This window comes from Salmo trutta, chromosome 1 (genome assembly GCF_901001165.1).
Source record: "Salmo trutta chromosome 1, fSalTru1.1, whole genome shotgun sequence".
In the NCBI taxonomy this organism is placed as follows: domain Eukaryota; kingdom Metazoa; phylum Chordata; class Actinopteri; order Salmoniformes; family Salmonidae; genus Salmo; species Salmo trutta.
This window is the reverse complement of record NC_042957.1, coordinates 60,205,850-60,230,234: the sequence shown is the minus strand read 5'-3', so window position 1 is coordinate 60,230,234 and position 24,385 is coordinate 60,205,850. Positions and strand designations below refer to the sequence as shown.

At 44.6% G+C, this 24,385-nt stretch overlaps 1 protein-coding gene across 1 annotated transcript; it reads left to right on the top strand.

Annotated features, from left to right (window-relative positions):
* Positions 1 to 1,142: 1,142 nt before the first annotated feature.
* LOC115203817 (mitogen-activated protein kinase kinase kinase 3) lies at positions 1,143 to 24,211 on the top strand. The gene is made up of 17 exons (XM_029768843.1): positions 1,143 to 2,740; positions 6,424 to 6,523; positions 7,173 to 7,309; positions 7,471 to 7,511; positions 7,949 to 8,048; positions 8,292 to 8,405; positions 8,581 to 8,725; positions 9,712 to 9,842; positions 9,936 to 10,009; positions 13,961 to 14,034; positions 15,073 to 15,168; positions 15,331 to 15,492; positions 15,721 to 15,869; positions 19,543 to 19,674; positions 19,814 to 19,943; positions 20,123 to 20,300; positions 21,477 to 24,211. Exons 2-17 carry the CDS (start codon positions 6,520 to 6,522, stop codon positions 21,703 to 21,705), a joined length of 1,896 nt encoding a protein of 631 aa, XP_029624703.1. The 5' UTR covers positions 1,143 to 2,740; positions 6,424 to 6,519; the 3' UTR covers positions 21,706 to 24,211.
* The last annotated feature ends 174 nt before the right edge of the window (positions 24,212 to 24,385 follow it).

Here is a 24,385-nt window from a genome sequence, read left to right as displayed (position 1 = left end):
GAAGAAAACAGAATAGAGCATCAATATTGTCTCCTACTGGTACAGATGTGTTATCTTAATTCGTCAAGTTCCATCACAGCAGGAAAATTATCCTGCAGCAACAGGACATTTTTATTATTAAGTGGATGATAATGAGTGAACATTTTTTTAGGGGTTGATACATATATAGGATCTTAAGTTTGATCACCCTGTTGGAGGAGAAATTTTAAACCTATAGTGTATTTGAGATTTTAAAATGATTCTGAAGTTTGTAATTTCCACTTTGAAATTTCAGCCTTGATTTTACATTACATTTTTCATAAGGGAAAATCAAGGCTGAAATTTCATAGTGGAAATGACAAACTTAAGAATCCTTTTAAAATCTCAAATACACTACACATTTTAAATGTATCCTCCAACAGGGTGATCAAATTAAGATCCTACATCTGTATCAACCCCTACAAAAATTTTCATTAATTATAATTCACATTTCCTGTTTGCTGCAGGATTCTGTTCCTGCTGTAGCAAACAGGCTCAAATTAAGATTCTACATCTGTAAATGTTTTGTTAGTGCAAATCAAGTCTGACATTTCAAAGTGGAAATTACAAACCTTAGAAGCCTTTTTAAACCTTGAATACATACAAGTTTGCATTTCCTACCATGCAGGAAAATTCTCTGAGAGAACAGACTGATCAAAATAAAATAGAACACCTGTAGTTTCTGTCACTTTTTATAGGCCATGTTGTTTTTTGCTATTGAACCATGGATTAAACACTATAAAGTATGGCTTTTTTGGCATCATTCATCAAGTCTTGCTGACCCTATACTTCTATGGAATAATCTACACTCACACAAACTATATTACAGCCCTGGGTGCAGATTTGTTAGACTCTATATTGAATTTAATGTGTCAAATGTCACTGAAGTTCATGAGTTCAGTCAAGTTGAAGTCAAATGCCATATCATTTTAATTAAGGGTACTATTTGGTCTTCATAATGGTATCTGCTCATGGTATTTATTGTCAGCGCTCTGTCTAAAAAGTCCTTATGTCATGGAGAACGCATAAGTGAAATTTGTAGGCCTTTACTTTTCATGCAGCCTACGTCATCAATGTACGTGTGGATGGTCGCAAGTCTGGTTTTGAGCGCGCCATTAATATTGTGCGCGCTACCAGGAGCAAGAAATCGACAGAGGACAGCGCGCCCCCGAGAAAAGCACGGAGTCGTTTTAGTTACTGTATGTTTTACCCAAATGGAACACAAATCTGAGTTATTATGATGCACCTTTGCCCATGACCAACCACTGCATTCAGAATATTGAATCATACGCCTACAAAGCATTGGGAATATACACCTTTTTCTCGTTTTGTAAGAAGCGTTCTATAGGGGTTCCGGTGACGGATTGTTTTTTCTGTCAGGAAATTGGTTGCATTAAAAATACATTTTACTTTATGTCGGTGAGCATCAGGACCTGAATTTATGGAATATCTTTCGTTCAAGTCTTCTGAACAGTTGGTGCATGTTTATCACTTCTATTGCACAAAGAAAGCACAGTTTTTTCCACTTTTGTTGAGTTCTTCCACTGCATATCGGGCACCGCGGAGATGGTAAAAGTTCAGTTATGCGCACAATATATTTTTTCGATAAAACCATCCGATCATAACTTGTTATCGATGCAAATATATTAATTGTGTGTGGTCAACTATGTGTTGCATCTGTGTCCTATAATTTTACATCATTATTCCGAAAATAATAGCCTGCTTTCGTAGTTGAATCTTCATCTCCCATCTCCACCATGTTGTGTGTTGAATTACATTTTTTTCACCTGATTTCTTTGTTATAAAAAGTCTGGTGCCTGTTTGCAGTTTATGGATTAATAATTATTATTCTGTATAGAGATGGAACAATACAGTTAGGAGAGAAAAAGGGCATAGAACAAAAAGGAAAAATCTGCAAATTTAGCAGGAAAAGAGGCCATCAAAATCACGGAAATCGCTTCGTCCTTTTCCTTTGGTGTACTATTACACTGTTGCAAATGGATTTCATAAAGGCAACACGGTTATTGTTACATCTTTTGTGTTAGTTCACCCTTTCCATGCTGACAAAATGTCACTGGGAAATATTGATTATTGAATAGAGAGAATTATGATGGCCTATGTTCGTTTTTTGTATTCTAGCCTGTAAATTGGGCTTCTTGTTCCACAATGAAATGCCATCGGACGTTTTTCTTTTTTGATAAAGTTTGGAAATATGGGCAAGTTGTCGAACGTTTTTGTGGTGACGGAAGGTTGACACTTTTCTTTTTGGTCACTTTCTGAGCGCAGTCTAATGTATCGGATTTTGGACTATATTTCTGTTAAATTAATTTGGCATTAGAGAAATCCAAATGTATACGCATGTACAGTGACGATCTCGATGTGACGACATTGTGTTTTCTAGGCCTACTGCTCATTAGAATTTATATTTACTGGCTAGTTTGTAACAAACTCTCCTGGACCAGCGCGCGCACTAGTGCCCCCGCACCTGGGGGCAACCCCACCATGGCACTCTCATCCCTCTGTATCTCGGTGTGGTTGTGTGAGTGAATCAACAACAAAGACTGGGGATCAAAGCTGAGGATGATGCTCTGGAGATAACGGTTCAAACTGACGCTGCAGCATTTCTCCTGAGCGACCCAGTTAGCAGTTGAAACAGGGCCCCCGCTAGAAGGAACGGCTCTCGTCTTCCAGACAGAGGTTAATCATCAGGGCAACAGCACAGGTGAGAGCTCATGCATATTCAACACATCACATCACAGAACAATTTAAAAAGGAATCCAACCTATAGAAACACTCACACCCTTATACGCTGAATATGGCTAAAGGACTCCACTCAATAAGCGCCACTCAAAGTGATATCATTTATTTTTTATCAAATTAATGAATAGTTAAGTGTCCTTAAGCCTCTTAAGGCCTAATTGTACATCACCTGTAATTCTCATAGTCTATGGTTTCTCTCTTTCCTCCATGACATTACTTGATCAATTGGACAGTCCCCAGTTCTGGTCCCCCTAGTCAAAATGAATTACTCCCTAAAAAGCAATGATGAAAACCAGCAGACACTGTGGCCCACAAGAACTGGAGTTTAGAATGAAACAGATGTAGGATCTTAATTTGAGCCAGTTTGCTACAGCAGGAAAATTACCCTGCAGCAACAGACAAAGTGAATTATTATGTGGATTATAAATAAAGCTGCAATATGTAACTTTTTTGGGTGGCCCAACCAAATTCACATAGAAATCTGAGTTATATATATGTCATTCTCATTGAAAGCAAGTCTAAGAAGCGGTAGATATGTTCTATGTGCACTATTTCTATGCTTCCCATTCTCTTGTTTTGTTTTTGCTTCCTTTACTTTTGGTTTTGTACACCAGCTTCAAACAGCTGAAAATACAATATTTCTGGTTATTGAAAATATATTTCACACTGGTTTAGATGGTACAATGATTCTCTAAAACATTGCTTGTTTTGCCACATAAACTGAAATTAGGCGAACTATCAGAATTTAAAAAAACAAAAAATGGCTTAGCAATTTCTGCATCTTGCTCCTTTAATGGACATTTCTGTAGTGGTTGATACATTTTTTGTTAGGGCAAAACAAGTCTGACCTTTCAAAGTGGAAATTACAAACTTTAGAATACTTTTTAAAACTGAAATACACTGCAAGTTTGCATTCCCTGCTGTGCAGGAAAATTCTCAGCAACAGAAGAGTGATGAAATTAAGATCCTACATCTGAACCAGTACAGGGCAGTTCTATGCATGCAACTTTGTCCAACTAACGTTTTGCAAGGGAATTTTCCTCCCTACAGAACTGAGTGGATGCATAAAGTTATGGAGAAATGACAAAGCATTGTGCAATATTATGATTCTGAACTTTCCCTTGATCCTCTGCCTCCTCTCTTTTCCCTCTGCCAGTACTCCTGGAGGTGGTAGTCAATCCATAAGTGGGGTTCCAGCTAACTCTGCTGGGAGGCTGTTTTGGATCTTTATTTTTGTTTTGTTATACAAAAAAACTTGGCAGACGGTACTCTGAGTTGCACCACTAGGCCGCACTACAAACTTTTATGGCAAGTTTTTACTCAAGCCTTGCAGTGCAGCTGTGAACATAGCAGGTCACCCCAACCCAGAGCACTTGAGCATGTTAAGCAAGGAGAGACGTGAAGCCAGGGACTGCTCAGTGTTTTTTGGATGTAAGGCACTGAGACAGAGCAAGGGCCGTGGTTGGGAAAAACAGCATTAGACTAAACACCTAAAAGCAGGCAGAGAGAAGTAGAGGGAGGAAAATCCATGTAAATCCGGTGAGTCCTGGAAATGCGATGCAAGTAAAATAAAGGGGGCACAGCTGACTGGGCTGGCAGCGTGCGGCCTCTCTCCTCGCTGAATTCTCCACATTCCTTGGGGACGGTAATTAAAATCAGGAGAGCGGGGGAGCAGAACGACAGACCTGAGAGGCCAGTCAATGTATAACAGAGATAGATAAGATGTTTGGTTGGTGGGTCCTGAAGCTATCTGCGACCCTGGGATTTCAATCCATGTTTTTATAGGAGGAGGGAGGGCCAATGGTAGCAGGCCTTTGGTTTGGGGGTACAAAGGGTAGACACGTTTAGTGTGTCTCTTGGGTGAGGAGAATGCGAGTGTGGCGAGGGGGCCAGACGGACATACCTGGCATTCCAGTGGGTGATTATTACCCAGAATTCCAAAGGGCCACTGAAGCGCTTCAGGTGCTGCTGCTGTTGCCCGTTTATACTTACACCCCTCTTCATCATACCACTCTACCTCCTCAGCCACTCACCTCCCATCTTCATCCTCCTCTCTTTCCTGTTGTTTATGAGGCAGGGGCAGGGTTGACATTTGGCACATGTGCAGTAGTGTATTTTTTACAAGAATGCTCAATCATCAGCACACCTGTTTCATTCCATTTCAACGTCCTCTCAGATTCTAATAACAACACATTTCATTCGGTTAATATATTTCACTCACCTTAGGGTCCAATGTGTTTCTGGGAATTTATATATGAACTTAGAGTTGAGATACAGTGCGCTAAGCCCCCTGGGCAGAGTGGCCAGGCATGCTCAGGTCATTGGGAGGTGACTGGTTATAACTGCTGTGTTGACACTAGTGCCTTCTGGATTGGGTTCCTCTCCTGACCGGCTCTAATTGGATCAATAATAGAACGATATTGATCAGAGAGACTAGAGAAGATTGAGGGGCTGACCTTATAAAAAAAAGGAACAGCAGTGTTTTGGGCAACACTTTACCTTACATAGGCAGTATTCTCTGATGATGAATCCAGTACGTGTAATAAAAGGAAGTAACGATACTATATAGTAATAACTAGCATAGCTAAATGATATTGTGCACCCCTACTGAGCACTATATTGGTGAGTTCTCAATATCTTTTTGTACTTACTACGTTGTTACAGTGTAATAAGACCAATGCTATTGTGCTGATTGTTACTGTAGTATAAGGCCCATATATGCGTCTGGTCCACTTTAGGTAAAGAGAATACTAAAATACCCTTTCACTTACCAAAGAAAGCACACATTTTCCAAGCACACTAACCTCTGCTGAATTATAGGCTTATAGTTGTGTCAGTGTTTTTTGAATTCCAAGGTTTCTTTGTCATAGATATGGCAACCTACTCCACTAAAGGACATACGAGAGTCTCTAATGCTGTTGTCTTCTTGGATACACTATACACGTTAATACTTTACCTTGTCAAGGGTTATGGTAAATCAGGGAAAAATGTATACCTGGCACAACTCTGTCATCCTTTTTAGGAGAATATTGCCCTCTTAACATTAACAGTGGAGTTATGACGTGGTTGAATGAGTGTTTTATGGCTCATGCAGTCGGAGAAGTTTAAAGCTGTCAGAATATTCACAGTAAAACTTTTTCACGTGCTTCGTGCCAGATCTGTCAGTGCCAATGGAGCTCAAGTTTCAGACCTTTACAACTCTCACTTTTTCTCATGTGCAAAGTTTCTCTCTGTCACACACACACACACACACACTCACACACACACACACAAACACACAGCTCCAGTGCTTTTTAAATTGCCGCTTCCTGATCGGCCTGGCCTCGTCCCAGAAAAGTAATTTTAGTTTATGTTCCACGCTTTCCTTGAGAAATGGATGGTACTTCAGAAATTACATTTTCTTATATACATTCTCCATGCACCCTATCTTTAAATGCATTACAAACCATTTAGTATGTTTATATCAAAGATAAACAGAATGTTTTTTTAAGGACTGATGATGTCGTACACTTCACACTAAAATATCATGTTTTGCCAGTGCTACAAAATATGTTGAGCATTAAGATGATGAGTACGATGATGACAACAGCAGCTTAGGTTCTGAAATATATCCCCCATGGTAACATATTGGTGCTTTCCCTGCAGGATGTTGATGGGTGGCACTGCAGAGTGAGGAGTCTGAAGAGCTGAAGATCTCTGAAGGTGGTTGGCTTAGACAGCGCTCACACACACATCGCCAAAATGAGTGAGTTCCTTGTGTTGATTATGATGATGTTGGAACACACATATATACGTCATAAATGTACACTCAGATGAACACACACACACACACACACACACACACACACACACACACACACACACACACACACACACACACACACACACACACTATTCCCCAGCCTCGGGCCTCTGTGAGTTGAGCTGAGCTGATTTTCCAGACGCTGGCCGGGCCGGCAGGTGAAGGATTGATTTTCAGTGTTATGGAGACGGGGCTCTGGTTCTCTCTCCTGCCCTACTGCTGTGTGATGTCTGTCCAAACTACACTCGGGGAATATTTCCCTTCGTGAGCTAACACAGCCAATTCAGAGATCACTCAGAGATCAAACATGGGAATAGAAATATCAAAAACACTGCAGTCTGTCCTCTCACTGGCTCCATTACCCTGTCGCTAGCTGAACACTCTCAATGTGGGTTTATATAAAAACACACATTTTCTGTGTACACAACTAGAAGTGGGATTTATATGGCTACATGTGCATGCGCGCGTACACACACACACACACACACACACACACACACACACACACACACACACACACACACACACACAATTACACTTCAATTTGATCTCATGGTAAATGTGTGTTTCCACCAACTGTTCTCCCCTACAGATGAGCGTCAGGCTCTCCACTCCATAATGAAGGACCTAGTGGCCCTCCAGATGACAAGGCGCCAGCCTGGGCCCTCTTATGACACGGGGAAACCCAAGACTCTGCCCAACCCTGTCCCTGCCCCTGCTAAGAGACAGGTAAACAATCTACCACCCCACACAGTCAACAACACACACTCTCCTCAGACAGGCATGTCATCATCATCTCTACATGACGTCTTGTTTCCCTTCACGACCCCATCATGACCCTGTGACCTCCCATGACCCCTCTTGACTGGGCTTCTTCTTTACTTTCTCAGGATGATGTCAGAATAAAGTTTGAGTTCAGTGGAGAGAGGAGGTGAGTGGGTTTTCTTGTTTTTGGATGTGTGTCTTTGTGTGTGTGTGTGTGTGTGTGTGTGTGTGTGTGTGTGTGTGTGTGTGTGTGTGTGTGTGTGTGTGCTTGTTTTATCACGTTTTTGTCTGTGAGAAGAGCATGGTCAGCTCGGCTCAAACGCACTCCAGATCTCCAGTCAGAATGGTATGTGAAGCGGAGAATGGAAAGGGAAAGGACTGCGGTTTAGCTCTGGCAGCCAGCAGAAACCACAGCTATGTTAGGTGTGCTTAGAGGAATCTGCACACACTGGAAACGGAATATGTTTGTAAAAGTGTGTGTGCACGCTTGTGTTGCAGATCTAAAGAGGATAAAGTTTCCAGACCGACACACTTTTTTTTCCTTCTGTCTGTTTGTCTGTCCATCTTACCCACTGTTTGTCTACATCTTTTTTATTTGTGCAGGATACTGATGTTTGGGAGGCCTGTGCAGTTTGAAGAAATCCAGCAGAAGGTTAAAACTGTCTTTGGCCAACAGCTAGACTTGCACTATATGAACAATGAGGTACAGCTAACCCCACATCTCTTTCTCTGCATTTCTCACCTACAAACACTCTCTCAGACAAACACCAACACAATGCATACACACACAAACACTGGCCCTCACAGCAACCCACTTGATGTAGGTAACGTTTACGGCCAGTTTCCTGGACATTTAGTCCTAAGTACTAAGATGCATGTTTAATGGAGATTCTCCCTTAGTGTCTCTGTGTTTTGGTTGAGTCCTCTCTGTGTGCTGTGTGTCCAGCTGTCCATCCCTCTGCGTGGTCAGGACGACCTGGACAAGGCCATTGACCTGCTGGACCGCAGCTCCAAGATTAAGAGCATCAAGATCTTGCTGCTGACGCAGGAGCAGTGCAATGTACTACTACTACACACACACACACGCACACACAGACACACACACACAAATACACAGACATACAGAAATAAACACACACATTAAGCAATAAGTTGTTATTAAAATCATATGTAATGGGGTAGTGTGTACAGTCTATATGTGGACACTGACCACACCCCTCTCATCCTACCCCTAGGCCTCCCCATCCCCCTCCCCCTCTCCCTCTCCCTCCTCCCACCACACGGTGAGTAAGCAGGTGAGGATCAAAGCCTCCCAGTCCACGGGGGATGTCAGCACGGTGTACCAGCCCTCCACGCCCAGGGGGCGCCACCTCTCCACCAGTGAGTATGAACAAGCAGATTCAACTCATAGCTGCTTCCTCTATTCTACTGCCTTTGCTTTCAACATCCTCTTTCTCCATTTCTCTCGCTATATTTTGTTTTTACAATAGAAAGGGAAGGGTAGTGGTATCTCTCAATATGGAGAGACAGTAATGTTGTATATTGTCTGGTTTGGTGTTTGTCATGTCTTGCTCTTTTAACTAATTTAGTTTGCTAGCTTTCTCTTTGTCTCTCTCTCTATCCCCCCACTCTCTCTCATTTCCACCCCCCTATCTCTCTAGCTGCTGTTGTTTCTCTGGCTTCCCCTCTTAGCAGTAGGTCCTCTTCCTCTTCCTGTCAACCATCACTGGCTGCTCTACAATGGCCTGCTGGCCACAAGCCAATCAGATTTAGAGACACTATTAGCATGGCGGGCCAATGGCCTGGTTTTAGAAACATTGACTGTTTTGGGAGAAGGTTGAAATTAGTGCTGCGTGAGGGAAACTGTACAAATCCTAAATTCTCTGCAGATCCGTCGCCTGAGGCAGAGTTACATTTCTAACAGTCACATTATTAATCATTTAGATATTTTTCCCCTCATTTCATTCTGTGTTTGGAGAGAGAGAGAGATCATATCTGTTATCAGTGTTAGAGATGTATCTTCTTTTCTCCCACATAATCCATTGTTGAACTTTTTTTTGTATATATATATTTTTAATTTAGCAGATTCTCTTATTCAAAGAGACTTACATGAGCAATTAGGGTTAAGTGCCTTGCTCAAGGGCACATTGACATATTTTTTCACCTAGTCTGCTCAGGGATTCGAACCCGCGTCCTTTCGGTTACTGGCCCAAAAGCTTTTAACCACTAGGCTACCTGTCATTGATTTTGGTACACTCAAATCCCATTATCTCATGTATTGATTTCCATTGGTTTAGAACAGTGTAATATGGCCAAGTCACAAGTCCTATTTCTTATCCTCCTCCTCCTCCTCTCTCCCGTCCCAGGCTCTCAGAACACAGGCCGTAGCTCCCCCCCTCCTGGCTATGTCCCTGAGCGGCAGCAGAGGATCGCCCGCCAGGGCTCCTACACCAGCATCAACAGTGAGGGAGAGTTCATCCCAGAGAGCGACCAGTGTGTGAGTCATTGCACTGTACACAAACAAGTGCACGAACACATACAAACACACACACACACACCGTTGGGTTAATACTGTGTCTCCTCTCCCTAGGTGCTGGACCCCTGGAGCAGTGCAGAGAACTCTGTCTCAGGAAGCTGCCAGTCGCTGGACAGTAGCTCAGACAGGTGAGTGCAGGGCTCTACCCCACATTCTACCCAGGGGTGAAAGTTAGCCAGTACGGCGTCCCAGCAAAATAAAAAGTGGGTGTACTCCGTACTGGTAAAACATGAGCCTATCACTATTAACACAAAATCGCAAGAAAACTATAGGCTATTATGGCATTATTTAACATGACCTAATGTCAGGTACATGAAAAATGAGTGAATAGACTTGAAACCGGGTGGTTTGAGGAGAACACTTACATGCCTTGGAGATGAGAGGCCGAGACCAAAACAACCGCGGACAAGGTGGAGATGAGTGGCCGAGACCGAAACAACCGCGGACAAGGTGGAGATGAGTGGCCGAGACCGAAACAACCGCGGACAAGGTGGAGATGAGTGGCCGAGACCGAAACAAGCGCGGACAAGGTGGAGATGAGTGGCCGAGACCGAAACAACCGCGGACAAGGTGGAGATGAGAGGCCGAGACCGAAACAAGCGCGGACAAGGTGGAGATGAGAGGCCGAGACCGAAACAAGCGCGGACAAGGTGGAGATGAGTGGCCGAGACCGAAACAAGCGCGGACAAGGTGGAGATGAGTGGCCGAGACCGAAACAAGCGCGGACAAGGTGGAGATGAGAGGCCGAGCCCGAAACAAGCGCGGACAAGGTGGAGATGAGAGGCCGAGACCGAAACAAGCGCGGACAAGGTGGAGATGAGTGGCCGAGACCGAAACAACCGCGGACAAGGTGGAGATGAGAGGCCGAGACCGAAACAAGCGCGGACAAGGTGGAGATGAGTGGCCGAGACCGAAACAACCGCGGACAAGGTGGAGATGAGAGGCCGAGACCGAAACAACCGCGGACAAGGTGGAGATGAGTGGCCGAGACCGAAACAACCGCGGACAAGGTGGAGATGAGTGGCCGAGACCGAAACAACCGCGGACAAGGTGGAGATGAGTGGCCGAGACCGAAACAAGCACGGACAAGGTGGAGATGAGTGGCCGAGACCGAAACAAGCGCGGACAAGGTGGAGATGAGTGGCCGAGACCGAAAACAACCGCGGACAAGGTGGAGATGAGTGGCCGAGACCGAAAACAACCGCGGACAAGGTGGAGATGAGTGGCCGAGACCGAAACAAGCGCGGACAAGGTGGAGATGAGTGGCCAAGACCGAAACAAGCGCGGACAAGGTGGAGATGAGTGGCCAAGACCGAAACAAGCGCGGACAAGGTGGAGATGAGTGGCCAAGACCGAAACAAGCGCGGAAAAGGTGGAGATGAGTGGCCAAGACCGAAACAAGCGCGGACAAGGTGGAGATGAGTGGTCAAGACCGAAACAAGCGCGGACAAGGTGGAGATGAGTGGCCGAGACCGAAACAAGCGCGGACAAGGTGGAGATGAGTGGCCAAGACCGAAACAAGCGCGGACAAGGTGGAGATGAGTGGTCGAGACCGAAACAAGCGCGGACAAGGTGGAGATGAGTGGTCGAGACCGAAACAAGCGCGGACAAGGTGGAGATGAGTGGCCGAGACCGAAACAAGCGCGGACAAGGTGGAGATGAGAGGCCGAGACCGGAACAAGCGCGGACAAGGTGGAGATGAGTGGCCAAGACCGAAACAAGCGCGGACAAGGTGGAGATGAGTGGCCGAGACCGAAACAAGCGCGGACAAGGTGGAGATGAGTGGTCAAGACCGAAACAAGCGCGGACAAGGTGGAGATGAGTGGCCGAGACCGAAACAAGCGCGGACAAGGTGGAGATGAGTGGCCAAGACCGAAACAAGCGCGGACAAGGTGGAGATGAGTGGTCAAGACCGAGGCGCACAACCAACAGTGGATGCATCAATTCAGGCTACAAGTTTAGGCCTAATGACAATGTAATTAGAATACATGTAGGTGTTTTGTAACAGATGTCTCTTTCCATTCATCAGTGCACTGTTGGGATTTGGATTCTGGAATTATTTTGTGAGTGGACGAACGTGTACTGTTAGCCTACAGGACCGCTTTTTTGAAGTGATTGTTTGTTTGACAATCAGATGAAAACGTCATGACTGGTTGTGTTTATACCACATTAAAAGGCATAGGCGGTGTGTCCATAAGGCTAAGGGAAGCTTTCACTGAAGTAAATTGAATTAAATTGCCAAAATTATATAGCCTAATTAGCCTACTCCTGTCTATACAGAAATAAATAAAATCATAAAAATAGGCTACTACACCAGAAAGCATGATTTGGCCACAGAGGATCATTAGTTTATTTGTGTTTTGTATAGCCTACAGTTGGAAGGGCCTGCAATTTGGGCAGCATGTGGCAAATACCAAATTTGAGTTGCAACTGTCAGTGAAAAGCAGAGAGACCCAGGCAGACGATATAAAAAAAATTGAATTGCGGAAAAACTGTTTGGAAAGCAAATGGCTATATCTGTGAAGAGATTGAGCAAACAGTAGCCTATCTTTTTTTAACTAGGCAGGTCAGTTAAGAACCCGTTGTTATTTACAATGATGGCCTGGGTTAACTGCCTTGTTCAGGGGCAGAACAACAGATTATTACCTTGTCAGCTCGGGGATTCGATCCACCAATCTTTCGCTTACTGGCCCAACGCTCTAACCACTAGGCTACCTGCCTCTCTTATTGGTAACAGTGGAGAACATCGTCCGTATCCCCGGTCAGTGTGCATATTCACTCTATCATTGTTGGGTCAGTGCCACTTTTGTTTGTTTTTGGACAATAATTTCCTCCTCCAGGTTAGATGTACTATATTGTATTTTATGTTTCCCCTTTTCGTAGGCCCATTATATGGATGATCAGACAACGTTGTTTTAATTGATCAGATTGTCAGTTTCAGCAGAGTAGGCTACCCTGCAATTTTTGTTATATAAAAAAAATATTCTGCTAATGTCACCAGTCATAAAGAGTGTAGCAGAATAGCATGAAAGGACAACATTTTCCTGTGCATGGAAAGGAGGAGAAGTGTATCTGATATTGTGAAGGTTGTGCGCTACTGGTACGAAGTCAGGTGCAGGAGAGCAGAGAGTTGTGATCAGGCCCACTTTATTTGGCAGAAGCACAAAAGACAGACGCAACTGCGTCCAAAATCCTCCAAAATCCGCCGCCTGAAATTATGACTATCCTATCCAATCTAATCATCACATTAGGAATAGTAGGCTATCTTTAATAAGTCTGCAAATGTGAGGATGGATGGAATGCTTTATTATAAAAGTACGTTTTTATGGTGAAAATTAGCTTCCCCAAACTTGAAACACATGTGTTGCCTATGTTAACAGGTCTAACACGGTCCTCTCGAGTGGCACGGTGGTCTAAGGCACTGCATCGCAGATCCCAGGCTGTGTTACAGCCGGTAGTGACTGGGAGACCCATGAGGTGGCTCACAAATGGCCCAGCGTCGTCTGGGTTAGCGGAGGGTTTGGCCAGCCGGTATTTCCTTGTCCCATCGCATTCTAGTGACTCCTTGTGGCGGGCCCAGCGCCTGCAAGCTGACTTCGGTTGCCAGCTGGACAGTGTTTCCTCTGACGCATTGGTGCGGCTGGCTTCCGGGTTAAGTGAGCACTGTGTCAAGAAGCAGTGTCGTTTGGCAGGGTCTTGTTTCGACCTTCGCCTGTTCGTAGGGAGTTGCAGTGATGGGACAAGACTGTAACTACCAATTGGGGATAATTATTAAAAAAATAAAAAACTGGTATGACATTAAAAGTGATATGACAAATCTTTACTAGACCCACTGAGATCATATTTGAAATTAATAAGGATTCTATATGTAATGATATAATTACACCTATAAAAAAAAGGGTGTGCGCGCTTGGGTGTCTGGTACTGGTAATAAATTAAATCTACTTTTACCCCTGATTCTACCTCACACGTACACAATACTTGTACACAATACTTGACTTTGGTTATAAAGACAGTGTATGTATTTTGAGGAAGCGATCAGTACCTCTCACTCTCTCTTTATTTGTCCTTCCTCCCAGCCCCTCCCTGAGGAAGTCACGCATGCACCGAGCCAAGAGCTACCCTGATAACCGGCAGCAGGACAACGTCTCAGGTGGGTGCCCAGGAGGAATCCTGATATCACTAAATAAGATATAGATCCTCACTGTAATGGAAAACTGTCATTTATACAGTAATTTGAGGTATTAACAACAGTTAAAAACATTGAAAGTTTTACTGTAGCATCCTGTAAATTATGGGGAAATTGCTGTATTTCGAATGGTACTGTAATTCCACCCCACAAGTACAGTACCGTACTGTATCTTTAAAGCGTCAAAAACCTTATGACCACTAGTGGGTGCATGGTATTGTTGTCTCTGGCTTATTACTATATTTTGAGGCGTGCCTTGTAAGAGGCTATATTTGTTGCACCCGTGAGTGAGAATGCTGTACCAATTTTACTCTTACGTGGTTAAAGTGGCCCATCAATAAAACATTTCTAGGGGCGGATTGGAGTGGCAGCAAATGGTTGAGCATTTTTCCATGTCCTTTTGGTCTGTTTTGACCTGTAGTCGCTGCCAGTTTGGAAGCCTTTGTTAAGGCCTCTAGAAGTGCAAGTGATATAAAGCACCAACTATGAATTAATATGATGTAATGTGTAAACACTTAGCAGCCAACTGGCTTGCACCAATCCCATGTAATTACAGTAAAATACTGTCATCCACGCATTCATTCATTAATTCCGATTACGGTAGCATTTCGTTTTTTACAGTATAATACAGTCAATTTTATGATATTTTACTTTGTGTCATTACACAGTACTTGCTTTGATACCATATTACATTAGGTGTACGGTAATATCAAATACAGAATTTTACTTGCATCCGAGCTGCCTGTAAGCTACTGTCAAATTCACGGTAACCCCTTTACAGTGCTGGCAAGAGAACCGCTCTCAAGCCCCTTAGCAACAGGCCTAAACCACAATGCAGCTCCTAGCAACAAAGCAACACTGTAGTCCCAAGCAACAGCACAGAGCATCAAGGCAGCTCTTAGCAGCGGAGCCTCACGTGAATGCTGTATGACTGAGCTGAATCCTGTTGTAGTCTAACCTTCACCCTCTCTCTCGCTCTCTTTACTCCTTCCTCCCTCTCAGACCGGGAGAACCATGTGTATGATAAGGTGGTGGGGAAGGGAGGGACATACCCCCGCAGGTACCATGTCTCCCTGCATCACAAGGACCATAGTGAAGGTAGGGGCACTGTTCACTGTTCCTCTCACCAAACCACTTTGTGCCATATTACTTTGTATTTGACCTTTTCCCTGACCCCTCTCTTGAACCATCTCCTTCTCTTGGTCTCTTGGTTCTTCTCTCATCACTCCTTCACCCTCAACTCTCCTCTCATCCCCCCAGGTCGGAGGACGTTCCCACGGATCCGTCGCCCCCAGGGTAACCTGTTCACCCTGGTACCCTCACGGCGCTCCCTCAACGGCAGCGAGGAGAGTCTGGGCAGCTGGCAGCTAGTGGACAAGCAGGGCAGGCTCCGCCCACAGGAGCGCCCCGTCGCCCACAAGTGTGAGTCCCAACCCTGCCTCTTCATCTTATATTTACATATATTACACATATTTTACATATATTTTATAGTTATTAGAGATTTCCTACTAATAAATCTATTTTTGTATCCTACACATTTAAAATAAGGGAGTTAGTTTGTATGATGAATGCAGTGTGTTCTGAGAGTATGGTGTCATGTTTTCTATATGAAGACGATGATATGTATGGTGTATGCCCCTCCCTCCACAGCCCCCAGTGCTCCAATGACGTGGAGGCGGGGCAAGCTGCTGGGTCAGGGGGCGTTTGGGAGGGTTTACCTGTGTTACGATGTGGACACGGGACGGGAGCTGGCCGCCAAGCAGGTGGTGTTTGACCCGGACAGTCCTGACACCAGCAAGGTGAGACAGCAGGGGATGCCGGAACAGTATGCTACTACACAGATTGTTTTCTGCTTTTATATCAAAGTCTACTGTTGACAGCCAGGCTACTGTAATGTATTTATGCCAAGATGACTCAGACTCCCCAGCCTGAAGGAGAACTCTGTATGACTTGAGTTCCCGTGTATTGTTAAAGATTGGTGCAGAGAGGCTTAGCCTGGAGCACCTTTAGCCTGGAGCAATGCCAAGAATGAGGTAATGTGTTCAGCAAGCTACTTTACTCTTAAGAGGCGATTGTGGAGGAATGCAGTATGGTGCTGTGTTTAACCTGACTGAGTTTTACGAGCAAATTGTTGGTCAACTGTCTTAAACACAAAAGGCGATATTCAACGATCTGTGGTCAGGAATCAGATAAACTCATGCTCTGAATCACTAACACAGTCAAATCCTGACTGAGTGCTCATCTCTGTCTCTGAGAGCAATGAACTTTGAGCAGATTCAAGGGACTTTCTTTCCTTTCTCTCTCCCCCCTCTTTAATGTCTTTTCCTGTCTGCCACAGAGAAAACATGCACTGTCACTTCCTGTATCTGAGTGGAGTATTTGCAGGGGGTGAGAAGGGGGAGAGTAACAGAGCCAGCTTTTCCTTGGCCTCCAATCACCCCTTAAACTCCCCTCGTCTCTCTCGCGCTCTCCCTCTTGCTCCTATTCTTTCTCTCCCATTCTCTCTCTCTTTCTCTCTCTCTCTCTCTCTGTCTCTCTCTGTCTCTCTGTCTCTTCTCTCTCTGTCTCTCTCTGTCTCTCTGTCTCCTCTCTCTCTGTCTCTCTCTGTCTCCTCTCTCTCTGTCTCTCTGTCTCTCTCTGTCTCTTCTCTCTCTCTCTCTCTGTCTCTCTCTCTCTCTTCTCTCCCTCTCTCTCTGTCTTTCTGTCTCTTCTCTCTCTGTCTCTCTCTGTCTCTCTCTCTGTCTCTCTCTCTCTCCCTCTTCTTCTCCGTCCTCTCTCTCTCCTGCTCTCTCCATCTCTCCTCTCCCTCTGCTGTCTCTCTCCTCTCTGTGTCTCTCTCTCTCCTCTCTCTGTCTCTCTCTGTCTCTCTCTCTCTCTCTGTCTCTCTCTCTCTCTCTCTGTCTCTCTGTCTCTCTCTTCTCTCTCTCTGTCTCTCTCTCTCTCTGTCTCTGGCCCCCCAGCCTGCAGCGGATGTGTCACGGTTGTCTCGGACCAGTGGAGATGTGGAATCAGGAGCAGGAGACAGAGGGCCGGAGCAACTGTGTTTTAATAATAATAGGAAAAATGCAATAGCCGTAGGGCACAGGGCGCGTGGCGAAGTCCGCCAGGGGAAAACACTTTTCCCAAAAGAAGCGCACTGAAAAAAAAAACAGCGCACGGGGCGCAGCCCGGCAATATAATGTATACTAACAGGATACAATCACAACTGTCCTGAGTGAACAATAAACAATCCCGCACGAGAACCCCAACTGAAAATACACACTAAATAACCCCCCACTAATGACAAACACAAAACAGGTGCGGGATAGACAGACAAAACCAAAAGACACAGAAACAACGATCGGTGGCAGCTAATAGGCCGGCGACGACGACCGGCGAGCGCCGCCCGACCGAGGAGGGGCGCCACCTTCGTTAGATACTGTGACAGGATGTTAATCCGTTGTTGTTGTTTTTATCTATTTAGTGGGTCTTTGTGTTGTGCATACTTTGTATATACAGTGAGGGAAAAAAGTATTTGATCCCCTGCTGATTTTGTACGTTTGCCCACGGACAAAGAAATGATCAGTCTATAATTTTAATGGTAGGTTTATTTGAACAGTAAGAGACAGAATAACATTAAAAAAAATCCAGAAAAACGCATGTCAAAAATGTTATAAATTGATTTGCATTTTAATGAGGGAAATAATTATTTGACCCCCTCTCAATCAGAAAGATTTCTGTCTCCCAGGTTTCTTTAATACAGGTAACGAGCTGAGATTAGGAGCACAGTCTTAAAGGGAGTGCTCCTAATCTCAGCTTGTTACCTGTATAAAAGACACCTGTCCACAGAAGCAAGCAATCAATCAGATTCCAAACTCTCCACCATGGCCAAGACCAAAGAGCTCTCCAAGGATGTCAGGGACAAGATTGTAGACCTATACAAGGCTGGAATGGGCTACAAGACCATCGCCAAGCAGCTTGGTGAGAAGGTGACAACAGTTGGTGCGATTATTCGCAAGTGGAAGAAAGACAAAATAACTGTCAATCTCGGCCTGGGGCTTCATGCAAGATCTCACCTCGTGGAGTTGCAATGATCATGAGAACGGTGAGGAATCAGCCCAGAACTACACAGGAGGATCTTGTCAATGATCTCAAGGCAGCTGGGACCATAGTCACCAAGAAAACAATTGGTAACACACTACGCCGTGAAGGACTGAAATCCTGCAGTGCCCGCAAGGTCCCCCTGCTCAAGAAAGCACATATACATGCCCATCTGAAGTTTGCCAATGAACATCTGAATAATTCAGAGGACAACTGGGTGAAAGTGTTGTGGTCAGATGAGAACAAAATGGAGCTCTTTGGCATCAACTCAACTCGCTGTGTTTGGAGGAGGAGGAATGCTGCCTATGACCCCAAGAACACCATCCCCACCGTCAAACATGGAGGTGGAAACATTATGCTTTGTGGGTGTTTTTTTGCTAAGGGGACAGAACAACTTCACCGCATCAAAGGGACGACGGACGGGGCCATGTACCGTCAAATCTTGGGTGAGAACCTCCTTCCCTCAGCCAGGGCATTGAAAATGGGTCATGGATGTGTATTCCAGCATGACAATGACCCAAAACACACGGCCAAGGCAACAAAGGAGTGGCTCAAGAAGAAGCACATTAAGGTCCTGGAGTGGCCTAGCCAGTCTCCAGACCTTAATCCCATAGAAAATCTGTGGAGGGAGCTGAAGGTTCGAGTTGCCAAACGTCAGCCTCGAAACCTTAATGACTTGGAGAAGATTTGCAAAGAGGAGTGGGACAAAATCCCTCCTGAGATGTGTGCAAACCTGGTGGCCAACTACAAGAAACGTCTGACCTCTGTGATTGCCAACAAGGGTTTTGCCACCAAGTACTAAGTCATGTTTTGCAGAGGGGTCAAATACTTATTTCCCTCATTAAAATGCAAATCATTTTATAACATTTTTGACATGCATTTTTCTGGATTATTTTGTTATTCTGTCTCTCACTGTTCAAATAAACCTACCATTAAAATTATAGACTGATCATTTCTTTGTCAGTGGGCAAACGTACAAAATAAGCAGGGGATCAAATACTTTTTTCCCTCACTGTATCTCCATTTCCCTCCTCCGCTCTCTCTCTCTGTGATGGGATCTCTGTGGCCATATTCTCTGAGGTAAACAGAGGAACTGCTTTTGAGGAACTGGACTGTTACCACTAATGTCCTATCTGCAGAGAGAGCTGGTCTGTGTGTCTGAAATGCTTTTTCCATTTGTCAGATTTTTTAGTTGTCTTTGTATAGCTTTTGGTGGACAGATGACTCATTCATATCATGTAATGTTGAGGATTTGTTGTTGTTGTTTTCGAGTACAACAACCCTCAACCTGTTGTTCCCTGTCTGTCTGTCTGTCTGTCTGTCTGTCTGTCTGTCTGTCTGTCTGTCTGTCTGTCTGTCTGTCTGTCTGTCTGTCTGTCTGTCTGTCTGTAGGAGGTGAGTGCTCTGGAGTGTGAGATCCAGTTGTTAAAGAACCTCCACCACGAACGCATCGTCCAGTACTACGGCTGTCTGAGGGACCACAACGAAAAGACCCTCACCATCTTCATGGAGTACATGCCGGGGGTCAGTCTATTCTTCACACATTGGCTCAGGGCTGGAGTGTTTGGGGTTAAAGGGTATCTGTGGTGTTCAGTCCTGGACTGTGTCCCAGTCTCTCCTGGGAATAGGAGTATAAACCATGCACTTCCTTCTTGTCTTTCAGGGTTCAGTCAAAGACCAGTTGAAGGCCTACGGGGCGCTGACGGAAAACGTGACGCGGAAGTACACACGGCAGATCCTGGAGGGCATGTCCTATCTGCACAGCAACATGATCGTTCACCGTGACATCAAAGGTAGTTATGTCAACACACTGCTCAGATGGCCATTTGTAGTAAAGATAGTGAACTAAATGGCTATAGACTTCCAGACTCCAGACTCAAGCACAAGGACCTAAAAGCTACATTTAAAATACAAGGAAGGTGGTTGGGTGAGTCTGTGTCACATGGTGTTACTTTGTCATCTCCTTATCCAGGTGCCAACATCCTGCGGGATTCGGCGGGAAACGTGAAGCTGGGAGATTTCGGCGCCAGCAAGAGGCTGCAGACCATCTGCATGTCTGGCACGGGCATCCGCTCTGTCACTGGCACCCCCTACTGGATGAGCCCCGAGGTGATCAGCGGAGAGGGCTACGGCAGGAAGGCTGATGTCTGGTAAGGACCGGGACTCATGGGGTTGGGGTTTGGGTAAGAGGTCTTATACACATGCAGGTGATTCTGATTAGTTGTGTTGATAGGAGGGAGGACAGATGTCTCATCTGGGAGTGTGTGAATATCTTCAAGTGTCAGATGCTTTCCTTGTGTGCTCTTATAAGTAGGCTCCTTCCCTGATAGAGTGGCTAGACTGCTGGAATGTGAAGGGAGGGAAAATAGCTGTTCTAAAAGTGGGAAACCATTATTCTTCAAGGGAAAATGTGCTATATATAAAATATTAAAAGTGCTATATTTAAAAGAGAATGTCGAGAAGGGCTGCCTCACTCCCACGTACAGGGCCCTGAAATGGGTCGGGTCCACCTGCTGCCCAGGAATTCCCCTGTGCAATCTGATTGTGTAGTATTCCATCAGGCGAGGGATGTGATTGGCCAAGAGCCAGTCAACCAGCCAGCTTGTGACAGGGTTCAGAATGTTCCGACTTCATTGCTCCCCTGGGGGGCCAGACCAGGCCGGGAGCGTCGGTAGGGGGTAACAGGTCCAAAGGGGAGTCTGTCCCTAAACCCAGCTCCCCTCACCAGCCCCCTGCTCTGTCTGACTTCAGGACTGAAACGGCCTCCTGTAGCCAGCAAAAGCACACTTTAATTGTCAACAGGGAAAAAGTTTCCACCAAAACATTCCAGTGGGGCCTGGGAAAGCAGAAGAGCAGAGGGATGGCCTTTTCCCTTCGTGCCTGCAGTGAGGAAAAGCTGCCCTTTGTTTTTTCAGTGTGTTAACACTGCTTTTGTCAATTCACACAATGAGTTATACGATTGTGTATTGCATTGAATGTCCTATTCTGATGTTTGTGTGTGAGCGTGTTTCAAGTTTCTAGTTGTATTAGTCGTATGTACAGGATACACATGGTGTACACCGTCTAACAAAATGCTTACCTGCAGGTTCCTTCTCAACAATGCAACAACAATAACAAATAATAATAGATAAGAATACAAACATGAAGTTAATGGCTCAGTAGAATAGAATACATTTTTTACCATAAGTATAATACAGGAAGGCACCATTTATATTCCAATATTTACACATGTTTTGTGGAAGGGGAGATTGGGCGGCAGGTGTTTAAATTGTGTATTTGTGCTCGTATGGGTGTTCTCTTAACCCTGTGTGTGTCTCCTTCCCCAGGAGCCTGGGCTGCACAGTGGTGGAGATGCTGACAGAGAAGCCTCCCTGGGCCGAATACGAGGCCATGGCAGCCATCTTTAAGATCGCCACCCAGCCCACCAAACCCCTGCTGCCCTCACACACCTCGGACCACACCCGTGACTTCATCCACCGCATCTTTGTGGAGGCCAAGCACCGGCCCAGTGCTGAGGAGCTGCTCAAACACCCCTTCTCCCAGATCCTCTGCTGAGGGGAAGTACTAGTACACTTTCTCTGTCTCAACCGCTCCTCAGGACTCATGGCCTACAGCTGACATCTAGACTCTAGACTTGGAATTTGGAACTTGGCTCTTTCCATCCTACAGCTCTCTCCCCAAACCAGACTCACCACCACTCACACTCATTCCTTAACCCACAAACACACATGATCCATTATTATGGATAATAGCACAGTGCCATTATTCCAAGCTGCTAACGACAATTATCAAATTCACGTCCAACTTCCCCCACTAGGGGGAGCTATATGACTGCTCAGTGTTCAGCTGTCTGCTGTGGAGAACTGGACCCACCAACTCCATACGAACTGTATCTATTCAGCTATCACCTTGGTGGTCTGTGAGAGGATCAAACACACACACACACACACACACACACACACACACACACACACACACACAGACACTCCAATCACATCAAATCTATTATATGTGGCTCAAGATGGGATTTGACCAAGCACCGCCACCGAATGTGCCTTTCAAATATTCCAAAGTGTCCCCTCCTAAGTTTACATTCTCTAGATGGGCTGTTAGGTGAGACCCCTGAGGTAATGAACTGTTTCATATGGGACTTACAGTAAGCTTGAGCAGAGCAGTGTCTGGTCTGCTTAGGCCAAGACAGCAGACCCACAGCCACAGCTCAGTGCTTCAACATGCTAACTGATGAAACCAACAGATGCACCACTCAGTGTTATAGAGACGGGATGGATTTCATTTTTCACTTTCTCCTCTGATCCGTCTCTGATATTCTTTGTATTTTTGAGAAAGTGCCTCTTTATGTTCTTTTGAAGACTCACAGTCCCTGATGGTGCTGAACTGTCCTGTCCTCACCATACAACATGGAACCAGAGCCATCAGTGTTTTTATGTTGTCATTATGACCTTCACAGTAGACCAACTCTCCACTGCAGCCCCTCATTATCACAGCCCAGGGTTTTCTGAGTGTACCAAAAATGACCGATTTCATTCATGAAGGGGTTAGTTTCCAGTTTAGTTGGCAGATATGCTAACTACACAATATTACAAATGATATTGTACTTTGTGATTGAAAGAGAGATTTTATTTTAGTCCTAGACAAATACAATCCTAATGCCTTGATTTGAAAGTGAGTTGCCATAAGGTTAACCAGTTTTCTCTGTGTTGACAAGTGTATCTAGGAAAACGCTACGCCAAACAGTGGAACTCTGCCATTTAGGATTCATTTGAGTCAGATGCACTTTTATGTAAAATTAATGTTGTTGGTTATTGTTCGCCTTACGAAATTTTCTTTTTTTCCAACTTTAAATATGAAATTTCTTTCACTTTTATTTAAATCCCTATGTTCATCCATTCCTGAATTTTTATATTCAAATATATATGTATAAATATATTTTTTATATATTGACTCTAGACAATTTGAAATCTAATGAGGATGCATTTAGACCTATGAGATAAATGTTGCCGTTCGAAATGATAAATTGTGAAAGCAGCTGGTTTTGCAGAAATTACAACATTGGGGTTTATTAGTGAAACACTTTGGGTGGAAAATGAACTCTGGCTATCTTACCTGGTCTCTGCTCCACAACAAGAAACATATCCACATTCCCAGCTCCAGTATAATATATTATGTCTAAAGGTCCATGCTTTATTAAATGGCAACACTTTTCCATTGGACCCTTTCTGTTGGACTGCCCTGTCAAACCTCTCACAGTTTCAGTACTTTTTTTTAACAAGGCCACCGCCTAGGAGTTAAAGGCTACTGAAGTTCCTCCATATTTCTCCTTGCTGGCGTGATGTGTGGGAAATAGAGGGGAAGTATGTGAAGTCTAATTTAAAGAGAATGCACTAGAATGCTGTGTCTCACCAGAATAACCTTCTCTTAGTGTCATTCTTGCAGAGCAGAGGGACCGAATGTGTGCGTTAGTTAGACTGAGCTGAGCAGGGCAGGGATGGAGGAGTTCTGAGCAGGTAGATGCCAGAGACCGGGGTTCCACCCAACATGACGACTTTGTTTAGCTCAGGGTTCGAGAGACCGACCGGTGCCTAATGTCTGGGGCCCTCCACACTGAGCAAAGGGCTTTCTACAATTACCTTATTTTCGTTTTATTTTCCATTTATTTCCATTTATTTCAGTGTTACTGGCTCTAAAATACTTTCATAAGTGAATCAAATGGATAGAAGGCAGCTAAGAATCAGTTCAGTATTAGAAATGGTCCTGTTATATACAAAGAGCCAGAACAAATGTTTCTGTTAACAGAAGAACCCTGGGGTAAGCAAATGAAACAGGAGTTAAACGTTTAGATATATACATGTATGTAAATGTATAAATGAGTATGTTTAATGACAGGGGACTTGCAGTGCAAAGTCACTCCAGTGTATCAAGTGTATTTACGTAGAAAAAACAACAGTATGATAAATGACATTGTTTTTCTATATCTTTGAGTGCCTAATTTCAAAAACAAATAAATGTTCTTTGTCTCTGGTCCAATATTCTGACCTGCTTACTTGTTTGTTTGCGTAATGTTTGGTGTACGTTCCAGTCATGTACACCGCTCTGATGGAGGTGTGTTTGGTATTGTATAAGATGTTTTTGGGCCAGCGGCTCTGGAACACACCGGCTAGTCTTTCCATGCATGTCTTCATTATCTCTGAGCAGCCAGCAGGTTGGAAAGTCAGAC

What these genes read in the sequence shown, in the direction of transcription:
- LOC115203817 (XM_029768843.1), top strand. An exon ending in TGCACTATATGAACAATGAG is followed by an intron (nt 8,049 to 8,291) that starts GTACAGCTAACC and finishes CTGTGTGTCCAG; the next exon opens with CTGTCCATCCCTCTGCGTGG. An exon ending in ACAGTCCTGACACCAGCAAG is followed by an intron (nt 15,870 to 19,542) that starts GTGAGACAGCAG and finishes GTCTGTCTGTAG; the next exon opens with GAGGTGAGTGCTCTGGAGTG.